This window comes from Lissotriton helveticus, chromosome 8 (assembly GCF_964261635.1).
Source record: "Lissotriton helveticus chromosome 8, aLisHel1.1, whole genome shotgun sequence".
Taxonomy (NCBI): Eukaryota; Metazoa; Chordata; class Amphibia; order Caudata; family Salamandridae; genus Lissotriton; species Lissotriton helveticus.
In genome coordinates, this window is record NC_136069.1 from 354,741,239 (window position 1) to 354,756,353 (window position 15,115).

The 15,115-nt window shown below is 39.3% G+C and overlaps 1 protein-coding gene across 1 annotated transcript in view; it reads left to right on the plus strand.

Annotated features, from left to right (window-relative positions):
- LOC144771636 (cilia- and flagella-associated protein 337-like) overlaps window positions 1-15,115 on the plus strand; it is a 556,113-nt gene that overhangs the window by 125,736 nt on the left and 415,262 nt on the right. The window contains exons 6-7 of the mRNA XM_078656000.1: window positions 4,668-4,898; window positions 11,020-11,102. Of these exons, the coding sequence (XP_078512126.1) occupies window positions 4,668-4,898; window positions 11,020-11,102 (314 nt within the window). The remainder of the gene's footprint in view (window positions 1-4,667; window positions 4,899-11,019; window positions 11,103-15,115) is intronic.

Genomic DNA, 15,115 nt, shown 5'->3' on the forward strand with positions numbered 1-15,115 from the left:
CCATTGGATCAGATGAATACTCTCAAGGTCATCTCCCAGAATGTTAATGGCCTTAATAATAAAAGGAAAATGTGAGCCATTGAAACCTGGATTGAAACAGATTGTCTGTCCGTAGTTTTATTCCAAGAGACTCATATACCGGTGGAGAAGTTAGCAGAATTCCCATATTTAGATCTTGGGTGGCATAATGGGGATTTTCCATTCCCCCGCGCATCGCATTGGGGCACTGCGATCTTTCTGGGTAAAAAATTTGAAGCAGATGTGGTAAATTCCAAAAATGATAAAAATGGAAGGTGGTGTTGGGTGACCTGCAGGTTGGGGGTAAGATGCTTCACTTTCGCTAGCACTTACGCCCCAGTCGAAGATAATGGCAAGCATATGAAGAATTATTCCAATCACTATGACAAATTCACAGCGAAGTAATTATAGTAGGAGATTATAACTTCTTGCAAAATCCTAAAATCAATTTCTCAGTCAAATCCAAAAGTCAATTAAAACCAAAAACCTTTAAAATTATTCAAAATTATAGTAAGACCCTGGGGTTAATTGATCCCTGGCGGGAAACATTCCCCACTAAAATCGCCTTTACCTGTTTTTTGGGCAGATTTCATACTTCTTCCCATATCGATTTTTTCCTTGTTTCTAAGACACTGATTTCTAGCAATCAACAAATCTTTCCTAATGGATTTTCGGATCACGCAATGATTGTTCTTGGAGTTGAGTTAGGGTGAAATTTAGTACATCCTAGGTGACGGGTTCTTAATAAACAGTATTTAAAGGAAGAAAACTGGGTGCTATTTTGCAAAACAGAGATACAGGAATTTCTGGTGATAAATCATGGGACGTTTCCACTTCATATTGCTTGGGATTCTTTAAATGCATATATTCATGGGTTGGGAATAGGTAAAGACGCAGGAAATTTTTAAAAAGATAAAGTACAAAAGCACACCTTAGAACAGAGCGTGCAGCAGTGCTATGAAAGCTTACTAAGAAGTCCCTCAGCTCTTAATCAATGAAAGCTCAATCAGGCTAAATGGGCGTTAAGTGAGGCATATTATCTAAAATGTGTACCCCTAAACCGCACCTATATGCAAAAGGGATATGAGGAAAGTCATTTCACAGGGAGGTTTCTTGCATAGCAGGTTCGGGAACAAGCTGCAAGTAATCGGATAAATGCATTGAAATCCCCTGTTACCGGCATGTGGACAGAGGACCCGGCCAACATTGGGGAAATAATGTTGGAACAATACAGGCGTACTTAAAGACAAAAACAATCGATTTATAATGCGTCCCCTGTGACGTTCATTCAGGAACAAAATATTCCGGTACTATCTGAGGTCGAAAAGGATAATATAATGCGCCCCTTTTCTGAAGAATAACTGATGGAGGTTATTGGGAACCTCCCCAAAGGCAAAGTCTGTGGATCTGGTGGTATATCAGTGTAATTTTTTTAAGCTTTTTCGGAGGATCTACTTGAATACTTTCTATTAATCGCCAATACAATGCTAGAGGGAGGTCCGATACCAGTATCATTTCATAAAGGGAACTTGGTAAGCTTTTTAAGAAAAGGGAAGGACAGTAAGAAGATTCCCAACTCATATCATCCAATTACACTACTGAACTCAGACTGCAAAATTATCCCAAAACTTTTAGATAACAGATTCAACATAATAGCACCAAATCTGATTAATTCTGATCAAAACGGTTTTATCGCAGGGAGTCAGCTAGGGACAAACATGCACTATTTAGCCGAAGCACTAGATTACTTTGAGACCAAGGATACACCGGCCCTGGTACACTTGCTGGACGGAGAGAAGACATTTGACCTCATGGTCTGGGAGATGGTATTTCTTATCCTGTCCAGATTCGGCATAACCCCCAGATCACGGGGCTGATAGAAAGAATGTACAACAATACAGAAGCCAGCATAGTTGTCAATGATGTTGAGGTAGGACAAATCATTGTTAAGCGATGGACAAGGATGCCTGCTGTCTGCTGTTTTATATGCCTTTTTTACTGAGCCACTGGTCATTGCAGTCCGACACAATGCAGATATCCGCCCCCTTTGCCATCTGTAGGGAAAATAGAACTATAAGCTGATGATATTATGTTAATTCTCGACTGTGATATGGGGGTCCAGGCAAACGTTTTTGAGATTTTCACATATTATGAATGTCTTGGCAGATAGAAAATTAATAAAGAGAAGGCAGAAAGAATATTATGTGGATGTAAACCAGATGCTCTGCATACAGATATTGCCTCATGAGCAAATTCTCAACCCCAAAAATATTTAGGAATCAAGTTCTCACCAAGGATCGTAGACTTGTACAATTTAAATTTCCCTCTGTTGCTTTTAAAAGTACAGAAATTATTATCACACTGGGACTCTCTTCCATTAACCATCAGGGGGAGGGTTTTGCTGATTAAGATGTTCTCCCGTTATTACATTTTTAGTTTCTGTTATTCCGTGTCTCTTAACTGCACTTTTTTTTAAAAAGCTTGAGTCCATGTTTACATTCTTCATATGGGGAAAAAAGCCCTCTGAATTGCACTAAGCACTTTGTATGAGGATTTGGAGAAAGGTAGGCTAGCGCTCCCTAATCTCAGGGATTATTATTTTGCGTAATTTGCACAATATATGTCTAGGTTTAAATCGGAATCACAGACAGGAATATTTGTGAACTATTTTACGTTGTTAATTTACACAGAGTACTAGATACATTATCCGCTAAAAATGATTAAATCACCACAAAAAATCCGTCATAAGAGCATGCAGTATTTTTTTCGCAAACGTCAGCATTTGTTAGCAGATATGTAATCCCCATTATTAACATGAACCCTCTTATCCGAACTTGCTTTGGAATCAGGAATTAAAGTTTCATCTGAAATAAACCAAAAATGGGCCAAAGTTGGGTTTAGGAAAATCTCTGACTTTAGTGTGATGGAAAGGTGGCTTAATATTTCCCAAATCTACGATTTAAATCAAAACTATTTGTTCCTTCTTGGTTTTTATAGAATGCTATAAAAATCGCTTAGTAATTAGGATCTGGTTCAGATAAATGGGAGTAAAAATGTGGTGCTCGCGCTATTTGAAGCAAATGTAGATAGGAGACCTGAGTAATGGAAAGCAATGACAAAATGGGAAAAACATGAAGGGTTGGAATTAACTGCTAGTATGTGGACAGAAGTTAATAAACTTAATTTTAGTGTGTTACGCAGAGCTAATTGGCGCTGGATGCAATTTTTTAGCAAATGGCTGATAAACAAAACCCCACAGTTTTTTCCCCAGATTAACTCTAACCTGTCTAGTCATTACTTCCGCTGTTTAGATCCGTCGGCAGCTAATTGGATGCATATTATCACTCAGTGCCCTTTTGTTCAGGGTTTTTGGACTTAAATATTTCGGTACTTGGAGGTGGAATGCCCAATTAAACTGGCTTCCAATAGCTGGCTGAAAGTCCTGGGATATGATCCATCTATCTACTATCTGATAAATGGGTGAAACTAGTATACATTGCAAGGGCGATGGCCAGGCTCCTTGGGCTTAAAAAATGGCGATCACGTCATGTTCCAACAATGTGTGAGTGGGTTCGGAAAATGAAGCAAGTCAGAAATAGTGAACGGCTATATGCTATGCGAAATGAGGGGATTAGGACATTTGAAAAACTGTGGGAATGGTATTTTGATTAAATATTATGGCTAGACTTCCATACTATTTACTTATTTGGCATTTTAGAGAGGTGCACTTTGTTTATTTGAAGGGGCTACTACTATGATCAAATATAAATCTTAGCATTGACCTTTTTGTACATTTGCACATTCTTTTTCAGTTTTTACTTTAAGCATAATAGGAACTTTAATTGCAAAAAAATTGGTTTTGCTTCCGGTCTCTAATGATTCTAAAGCAATGTTATTCTTGTTCTTCCTCTGCTTCGTAATATTTTTATATTTCTGAATATGTATTCTGTATTGATTGATTAGTGGTGTATAACCAAGAAATGATACTGTTTTATATGGATGAATTAGAAAGCTTGATGGATCTCAATAAAAAAATGAAAAGAGGTAAATCATCCAGCATCCCAGACACTCTCCAATATGTCCATGTTTCTCCATTGAACAGAAAACTGAGTTATTGGGACAATGACCTTCCTGTCAATGTTTCTGATGTCACTTAGAACATGAGACACACAATTCCCACATATATATTGTTGCGTAAGGCAAACAGATTGTTAATAAAATGTATAGTTGAGAATTTTCATAAATAATGCATAAAATCCCATTCCAAAATGGATACAATATCTCTGCAGCTGTGTAATGTGCCTACTCATAGTTAGCGGGATTACATATGTAAATTTCAATGTACTATTTATTTGATATTGGAGAGTCATGGGTACTTCTTCGGGTCTAAAAAATAGAAATAATATAATACAGTGAAGCCACATCTTTATAATTACGCTTTTCTTGACACTTAATTGGTTGATAATAAATAACTATTTTATATGTTTTCTGTGCATCTGCGATATTATTTATATTCTACCGTGAAGACAGCCTCAATGCAATTATTTTCACTAACATCATCTGACTTAATTTAACATATGGGTTATTTCTATTTAATATTTACAGGTATGAATTCTATGATTTGATACAAGTTTGCTTCCTCTCCTCAGAATGACTTTTGCACCTATATGCAACTGGAATATGCAGAACACGAGGCGTATTGTACCCGGCTGAAGAAGATCAGCTTCTCGTTGCCTGCCACGGTCCAAGACATTTCACACGGTGAACCTATCTTGCGTGTGTTCTCAATGCCTGATGACACTTTAGTCATGGTCCGAGAGGATGGCACCATTCACTTCTGGTCACCAGAGCTGAGGCTGAAACGAAGCAAACTATTGTTTGTATGTACATTTGAGAATATATTTACTATTACAGATTATATCTGAAACCTCATATAGGGATCAATTAATGAGACAAGGGGCATATCAACAAATGGCAGGATAATTATCGCTGGTCGCTCTTAGCCTCAGATTGCATATCGCCAGCTATCGCTATATTCCAGTGATAGCGGTGTTTTCCATGGAACATCGCTGGTTCTACTCCCAGAGTACCTTGTGAATGTTGTTGCATGTGTTACACCAAGCTGATGCATTCCCTGGGGAGACAGCTCTGGCAGGACACCATTTTTATTCCCTTCAGACATGCACTGCAGACAATGCTGTAAGAGGAAGGAAGTGTGCAGCAGCCATTCTTCATCTAACATTCACTATTCAATACTAAAGATGTTCAGTATCATCTGAGGATAACATCAACAGGTGCTCCAGAGGTGATCTTGATCAGTTTTATATCCACCTCTGTCCAATGCGTGTATGATCGCAACCTGTATGATATTTGTAAATATTAACACACATTACATAAAACTAAACCCAGCTACAAGAGGTCTTTGGACTTCAGGTAAACTGCGTAGTAGACAGCTACTGAATCCCAGAGGTGTAGAATTACTGCTGCCACCTTTGACCTCTTTACTGAGGTCAAAGCTGTAACCTCCCAAGAAAACGAGTTGAGGGGACCGAAGTATGGTCTCCACTACATTAGAGTACTCCATGGGTGTTTGCAAGAAGCATGTTGTATACCATTTAAGTGTTCTATGCGGATAGATGGAACTTTTGGGTCAAAAGAAACAGAGTTTGACCACCATTAATGTTAAAAAGTATATTAGACCTTACATCAGTGACATTCCATGTACTTTCTTTTCTCAAGTTAAAGGGGCCCTCTTTAACTTCTAGTCTACTAGGATTCTTAAATAACAATAATTGAAAAAACACTTTTAGCACATCAGAAGTAAATGACCCAGGTCCAGGTGTACTAAACTTTCTTACAGTCGCAAACAGTCTAAATCGCACTTTACAAATGCAAAATCGTATTTTTACACTGTAAAGCAATTTTTGGAGTACGTAACTTTTTACCAACTCTTAAAATAGCTTTGCGACTCTGTACCGACTCTCTATTCAGAAGGTGTGTGTTTTAAGAATCCCTTCAAAATAGTGATTCAGTATGAGATCTTTCCATGTTTTGCGACTGAAATCCAGTTGCAAACCAATGAAAAATTACTGACTCCTGAGTCGGTGGTAAGGGATTCACAAATGTAAATGTTAAAAAAATGTTTGTTGGAGAGAAGGCAGTAGTGCAGAGGACCACAGGCAACTCTTTAGACCACTGCAACTCTTAAACAAACTTTTTGCATTTGAATTTTTAAATGCAGCATGGTTTCCTTTTAGGGAAATGGGCTACATTTAACTGAAAGTTTACTTTATTAATAGGTGATCATAGATGTGTTTGTCTGCTAACTCTAGCAGGCCAGCATACCTGTGATGAGCATTAATATTCATGAGGCAAGTTGGATTGCTACCCGCTCTAATTCAGAATTTTATTAACCAACCTATAAGCATATAGGTCGTTTTGTAAAATTATGTACTGGTCACAAAAATGCTGTTCACGAATTGTAGTGTTTATTGCAGCAGGTCCTAAGTACCCTGGTATAACAAGCACACAGAATTCAATATCCTGTTTGTGTTATGATAAATGGTCATTCCATTGATGCTGCATAGCAACATAACTGGTTAAACCTCTTTGAATTACGAACACATTACATAGTCAAAGGCCAGAGTATCCTCTACATAATAAAAGGCAGGGATGTGTTCCTTTCAAAAATATATAGAGAAACACGTGTGCACCTTGTCATCTCCTTTAACCTGAGAGGTACAAATTGAATACTGCTGGCGTCAACAGATACACGTGCTTAGATCTCCACTTTAAATTCCTCTTGCAACCCTGGTGATATCCAGCCATGCAGTTGTCCATGTGTCATATGAAGTATAATTAACACTAAGATTACACATTTACCTTGTCTACCCTGCCTAAAGCAGTTTAAAAGTCCACAAAACCAAACTAGTGTTGTAGTGTTTCATGGTTCAGGACTTTACACAGGCATTTTGTTCAGTACCACTACCCTGCACATCATATAGAAATTCCACTCAAAAGCCAGTCTGCTTCTTAGGCAGCCAAATAATATATTTAGCTTCTCTGTTAGGTGATGCATAATGCTGTTAAGATATACCTTTTTCTCAAGGCTCAACAAAACAAACAAACGTTTCCTGATCCTCACTCTGCATCTTTTTGTGGAAAGGAATTAAGTTTAAGCCTTTGCAGTCAGCAGAAGCAATTTGCTTAGTTCGATCACTTTCAGACAGGGAGTAGGATTGGCCACCATCTGGGATACGATTTAGGAGCAAGAGAACAAGTGGTTTATTCGTATTAATGGGTGCAGATCAGAAATTCTGCATATACAGTTTGCTAATTAAATCTTGACGGAGCTGGGTTCCATGTTCTAAATCTGCTATGGAACCCCAGGTCAATGGCTCTTTTTGTCAGCATGCAAGCATAGAGGGGAGAGAAATCATTAGATAGTTAATCATTGCCGTTACAATGTTCTATGACTCAGAATAATCACAGACTCCCAATTAGGTTTATTTAGTTTATTACAAAGCAAGAACAATTGGACATACAGGCACCTCAACATGAGGTTGTAGAAATACATTGGAACTAGTACAAAGCCAAATCTACAGATGACGTTAAGGTGGTGCAATATGCACAGAATTATCAGTCCGAGGACCAGAATGCAGAAGATAACTGCACAAATGTTGAGATTTCCTTTAATTGGCAGTTTGTTGGTATAAAGCATGTGTCTGCTCCTTCTCTATCTCTAGCATGGCATCCCTACACAGCATTCCCCAAGGCAAGATCCATTAAGGTGTCAGCATGTGAAGTCTTCCTAAGAAGTCTCTTCACCTCAGATGGGTTAAGTAGCATAAAGCTAAAGAGCTATCTCTCAAGGCAAGGCAGAAGTCCTCAGACATTGTCCTTAACTTCGATATTTCACTGTCGCTGGTGGGAGCCCAAGATGCATTGCGACATCACACCATCCATTCAAGCCACCTCTTCGTAGGTAAAATTCCACTAGGCTGCGATGCTCCCAGGCCTCGGCAATATGACCTTGATTCCCAGGCCTGCCGAGAAAGTACAATAGTTCTTTATTATCAGTATCAACACTTAATGTAGCCTCTTTTCCCTAAGCCTAACTCCTTATACAAAGACATTCTTCTAGCTAACAAGGATGAATTCTTCACCTGCAACAGAAACATGAGAAAGAACAAATCCAACGTGCACACATAATTCAACTACAAACTCTAATACAAGAGCTTTCAAGGGAAAAATACATCCCAGGCCTACAGAAATTGAACAACATAAGGAATGGCACAAAGGCCTTGTGAAATTACATATAACATGAACACTCTTTACTGGGTATTTTCTAAATTAACTCATTACATAAGCACATCAAATGAATAATTGTCAGCAGCATGTACGAACTCTGCATGTTTTCAGCCAACACATGTAGTTGCAATGTTAATTTCTTCACGTTCACATTAAAAATATCCCTAACACATCAACTCTCAAGTTATTATAGTTCACATTCTAAGGGCCTAAGTTAATACATTAAAGGAATATATATATATATAGGTATGAACTACCCATGATTATGATGCACCCCTACAAATGAGAGAGCTACATTTGCACTCTAACAATCTATTTATGTATTTGAGGGTTTTTATACAGCTGTAATACATGTTGATTTGCAGCTGCTTCCAATTCTGAATGCTTTCTGGTATTATCTATCTCGGAAACAGCTCAGACCAGGAATTCCATGTGACTGGGAGATATTTTACAGTATTCCCAAGTACAGTCTCCGAGATTTCGGATTGTTGAAGAGTCTGTTGGCTGAAGGGCCCCAATTACAGACGTAAAGATACAACTCGTAAATGACCTTTGTGAATACCAAAAGTCGTAAAGTTAGACTTTTGTCTCAGATTGCCTTCGTGAGATTATGGGTTGTAGGCTCTGGCACTAGCTGAGAATGTTGGCTCATTTTCCATCATTCGCCTTTCACCCACTGCAAGAGAGGGAAAGTAAAGAAGAAGAATAAAGGAACAAGGAAAATATAGGAAAACCTGGTGCATTTTACAAATGCATTGCCCTAGCCAGTCCTAGTAGGTTACAAGAAGCCAGGAAAGTGTTAATTATACATTGCATACAACACATTTCCTTGGATTTGGATTACGCAAAATAATTATCACACTATATGTAAAACATAAATAAATTCTGTTTTATACCAATGTATTGGACACATTTTCTACTCCCTAAATAAAAGATAAATTATCTATACAAGATCATATTTAATTTTAAGGAATACCAACATTACTTAAGATCTCTTAAAAAGGCTATTTGATGAATGATGTCAAAACATCTCAAAACCCCCTGGGTAGATACCCCATTTTTTAAATGGAGTCCTTACCGCTGTTATTGTACATACTACAGAATTATCCGTTCCGTATCTCACCTACGTGGTTCTGCCAGGTTAACTTGGCCCTGAGTCAATTCCAATGGGACGGGAAGACTCCTCGAGTTGCGCTACATACTTGTTATCAGTCAACATACAGCGGCGACCTAGCCACATCAGATATCTTGTCTTACTATATGGCCTCACATTTGCTTATGCTGAATGAGTGGTGGTACAGGGACCGTTCAGACCCGGCTTACCTGCTGGAGCGCAGACTCATGGGAAACCACTCCATACATACTATTCTCTATTCCGCCCCGATGCGTCGAGTCCTGCCGTCAGCCACCGGTATGGTGGTCCAAGTGTGGAAGCAGGCATTGCGGAAGATAGGATGGTGGGGCAGACTGACAAAAGAGACTCTGTTGTGGGCAAATGGAGGCTTGCCTCAGTTCGCTGGCCTGGCCTGCTTCCATCATTGAAATACTATAGGAATCTCAACCCTCGGAGACGTTATGCCTGGTGCAACTCTTAAGTCTTTCCGTCAATTCCAACAGGAGTTCACAATGCCCATGATTCAACTTTATAAATTCCTACAGTTTCGACACGCCCTTCTTCCCAACATTGCTAGACTAGAATCCCTCCCTGAATTTAGACCCATCGAAGCTAAACTCTTCATGGGAGACCTGCATGATCATAACATTTCCAAAATCTATCAATCTTTGGTGACAAATAGCCCCTCCACATTAGATAAACTTCGGGGGCCTGGGAGGAGGACCTCGGACCTCTGGAGAGTGAGGATTGGACGGAAGCACTTTATTCCCCTAGGAAGGCTGCAATAGCTATGCGCCTCCGCCTGATCCAGTTTAACTATTTGCATTGAATATATTACACTCGGTGCGACTATTAAGGGCTGGTCTAATGACCTCTCCGCTCTGTCTCCGCTGCTCTCGGGAGGACGGTACCCTGTTCCACATGGTATGGCAGTGCAAAGTGATTGTACGATTCTGGAGGAGAGTGTTGGTCTGCTTATCTGAAGTCTTGGGATGGGATCTTCCTTTCTCACCTAAATTAGTACTTTTGCATTTCTTGGAGGGCATAGGGGGTAACATATACAAACAACATTTACTGCTCCTGGGTCTTTCTTTGGCTAAAAGAGACATAGCGCATAGCTGGAAGGCGACCACTTCACCACCAATAACGGCCTGGAAGAATGGCTTAGATTTTAATATGGGTTTGGAACTCCCTGTGTTTCAAACCCGAGGATGCCTTCAAAAGCATGTGAAGATCTGGAAGTGATGGGCGGAGTATAGGGGTCTCTCCTTAGAACCTGCTGTGGCCGCGACTGAGATCTATGGCAGCTAGGATGATCCCATACGATACAGAGATGCAGGACATAGTAAGGAGTACTGTTTTTTCCTGCCTGCCCTTTAAAATATGTAGGGTGATACTTATTAACAATTAATCCGTGCTCTGTGTTCTCTTCTCTCGTAAAAAAAAGTCAAAATGTTATAGTAATGTTATCCTTTTTTGTAAACATGTACATATCGCAAACAAATACAAGAATTTCTTAATTTATGTGGATTTTAGTTAATTCTGACACTAATCAATATTTTCATTTTTTTTTGCAGGAAAAGCCCATCAACAAAACACCGAAATGGGTGACAGATTTTTCTGTCATGACACAATACAACAAATTAATGCTGGCAACAGGGTATGTATTTTAAAAATATTCCATCGGAAAAAAACATCTTGTTAGATAGAAATATATGCTAGAACCATCAACTTCAGTAACTTAGTGAATGTGCTTGGAGAAGATCCACATATCGTTGCAGAACATTTTTCAATTTGTGGCAGACATCCCTACTAAGTGCCCTAAATTTGTGTAAAAGGTAAGTATATGTATATTCAAACTATGTAGATGAGGTTTTTTAGACTAATACATCTATGCTTCCTCTATTTGCACTTATCTTTCAATATCTTGCCCTTTGACATTTTCTCTATGATATTCTGATAACACACTATTCCTAGACTCGACATTCTATGGTACAATAGGATGGGTAACTAGGCATGGTGGTGTATATTCACTACTGCCCAAAAGACCAGAAGGACAGGACCTGCAGGTTTGAAAAGCATAAGGATCATCCTGCTTGCAAGAGATGATGGGCTACACATGCTTAGTGCACCCATTCCCATGCTGCTCACTTCCCACACAAGATCCCCCAGGAATTTAACCCTCAATAATCGTTAGGGCACATTACTTTTCTTCAATAGATTACCACACCTGCGCTTATATAAAGAAGCATTGCTTTAATCAGTGACAAGAGAGTATTTATTGAAAAATAAAGAACCTTTTACTCTTATACTCCCCTCCCTGTTACATCTCTTGCACCTCAACATGCAACATGGACATGGTTTGTTCTTGTTTATAGGAGTTACTTGCATTTCTGTGGTTCCAGGATATGCTGGAATCTCATGAAAGCTCCTAGATGAGAGTGGGTCAGTTTACATTCAGGAAGACCTTGAACAATTTGTCTCAATTTCTGTTAAACAAGCTCAACGTAATTGTTCTACTATGCTGTGTTCCTTTCAAACATTGCTTCTTATGTTAAACACGTCTCTGAATTCATTATATGTCCAGCCCTATGAATCTCTGTGCCCTCTGTGCCATTTTATATGTTCAATCATGGCAATGAGGCCCAGAAACCTAGGAAAATTGTGCCCACTTTCACTGGTGGAACTGTGTCTCCTCAGCCCTTATGATCCACAATCGCAAAGCCTTTGGAGAATTATGTAAATGAGGGGACACAATTTCCTGCATCCTCTCCAACATTATTCCACATGCTTTGCTGAGTGTTCCTGCTGGGGTGCCTACTACTCAGTTTTTGTATTTGTCATGAATGTTAATAAACTGAGTCGTCCATTTTATTATCAAGAACAAGCTGTTTAGGTATCTGGCCTTAGCAAGGATGATGTACACCCAGTCAGTCATATCAAGCATTTATAGTATTCCTAAACATCTGTCCAATTTCTAGTCCCACTATGGTGCAGTGTGGTAACTTAATCTTCAAAAGGATGGTTCCCAGCTGTAGGAATTGCTAACACTAGGCATTCCTTCACAAAGCAAATGTTTATAGACGAACCTCAAATTATTTGCTGGTCAACAGTTAACAGAGATCAACCAGCAGCCCTACTTTGTGAAACAGTACAGTACGAGGTGTTTCCTATTGTAAGGGCTGGATTACTTTTAGTATGACCCTAACATGTAACAACATTGAGTCATTGTTCATGCCAGCCATGCACACTTGTCAAACCCCAGCACATACATTGTATGTAGAGGTGTGAGATATTCAGTTTTTCCCTAATGAAGTATACCTAATCCTTGCACATGGTGCGAAAACTACATGAAGTACACATAGTTCTAAGCAAGGTGTATACTTCACTTTAAAATGTGTGTTACTTATTTCCTACATCTAACACTCACAAGCAAAAAATACCTGAGTGCATAAGTATAGGAAAAGCAGGAAATGCTGTACTTTATGCACCTACCAATAATTTGGAACTCCCCAATAATATGTTCAAATAATAAAAACTTTACACACCCCTAAATGAAAGGAGCTAGTTATAATATGTTAGGCATTTATATATGTTATAAGCAACAATGTCTCAACCAGATTTAGTACAAAGACAGATACACAGGTATGTACGAGACATTACAAGGTGGCAAAGAAAGGAGAGACTCCCGGTATTTTTTCAAAAGTGCTCATGGCATCATGTATTTAAAAAAGTTCTCACAGGTCATCCAGGACAGTTACAACAGCACTGTTAGCATGAAATGCGAAGGCAACCCAAGGGAGCTTTGTGCACGTGGTGCTCCTCGTGAATCAAAGAGTGACGGCACGAGTGACAAGTGGAAACACCGCGTGGGACGCAAGGTGACAAAGTGGAAAATAATTACGTACAAAACAACATTGGGAGACATATGGCTATTCATGAACCAAAGTTGAGGCCTGCGCCGTAAGATGCGCTGTATGATCGGTCAGTGGCGTTTCGATCCGGAGGGGGTTGCGGACTGGCCCGCATCACCCAGAGCCGGGAGTCTCTTGTTTCTTTGCCACCTTATAATGTCTCGTACATACCTGTGTATCTGTCTTTGTACTAAATCCGGTTGAGACATTGTTGCTTATAACGTATACTTACCCAGATCTCAATCCGGTCTATGGGTCAAACTCCTGTCGCCTTTTACTATAGGCATTTATATATAGCATGCACTATGGTATTAGAATGTATATCCTAGCTGGCCCTGTACCTTTTCACCTTAATTTTAAGGATTTTACTACAGACCACACTCTGACTTATTTTTTTAGCAGTAAAATAGGTCATGTATTTGTGGCTATGTTATTGAAGCAGCATATTGTACAGTTCTGGCTGCTTAGCTTTCTATAATGGGCGTCTAGAAACTAAGCGCCCAATTTAGAGATTGGTGGACTGGGTACTTCGTCGCAAATATACCCTTGGTCAGCCCGCCTCGTTTAGTGGCAGGCAGATATAAAGTTTCTGTCTATAGAGTGCCCGTTGGCACTGGAAAACTTCCTCTGATGGCCTGACAGCGCAAGGATTGTCGTAGAAAGGACATTACAAAGCCGGCTATACTTAGGTTGGATGGTGTAATGTCTACTTTTTCCATCAGTCATCCCCCCAGTAAAAAAACCTGTTGCTGATTGTCAAGAAAATGCAATACTCCTAGAGTGTTGGGGTTATTCGCTTTTTGCTTTTAAGAAACAACCTCTTCATTTCAGGAGTTTGTTTCTGATGTATGTATTTTTGTAAGTTTGGTGAACAGCCTTTGAAACCGATGACGGCTGTCTATCAAACCATTTGACCATTGAAAGGAGCCAATATTACTGATGGTAGTGCATCAGGTTGGTGAAGGGAATTTCTAACACTCTACTAGGCAGATTAATGTCCATCAAGCATTAAATCATCCTTCTAGAGTAACAAATACTAGCAAAGCCAAAAAGTCTCACCTTTAAAAGACGATGCTGGTCTATTGGCTTTCCCAATGCTTACTTGCAATAGCCCTCAAGTATCACAATGCATGTGTGTGCGTGGATTGCAATACATACATGCATCCATTCACACAGGAGCCGTTTTAAATTGTAGGAAACAAGATACAAGATTGTTGCATTTGCCAACATACATGTGAATATTTTGTTACACATGCACATTCATGCAAAGCAATGCCTTTCCAGGCTTGCTTTGTTACGTGCCTGCTGCAATTTTGTTTTATTCATTTACTATTGTTGTTACATGGCTGATGGCTATTTCTCTAACAGTAAAGTGAAAATAAAAAATAAAGTGTGCATGAGTGATGCAGGTGCCCTGGCAGAACTTTGCAACTGATGTAACCCTTGAAAACAATAAGTAGTATGGAGCTGGATGGACGGTGAAGCACTCCTTGTACATATAAGTGTATTGTATGAGGTATTTAGTGTGCAATGACAATAGCTCTCACCAGACAGCTAACGTTGTCTGTAGGCGATAACTTAAAAGGAATGTGACAGCAGCACTTCTACTCATCAGCAATGAACTAATATTTTTTACGTGAGAGGATCCAATGGGAAATCAATGGGTGTACATGTTTTTCTGTTTGTCTCCCAACTTCATCAAGATTGTCCTCATTATACCTGCTTCATGTAGATCTCATCATATATTGTCAATATACAG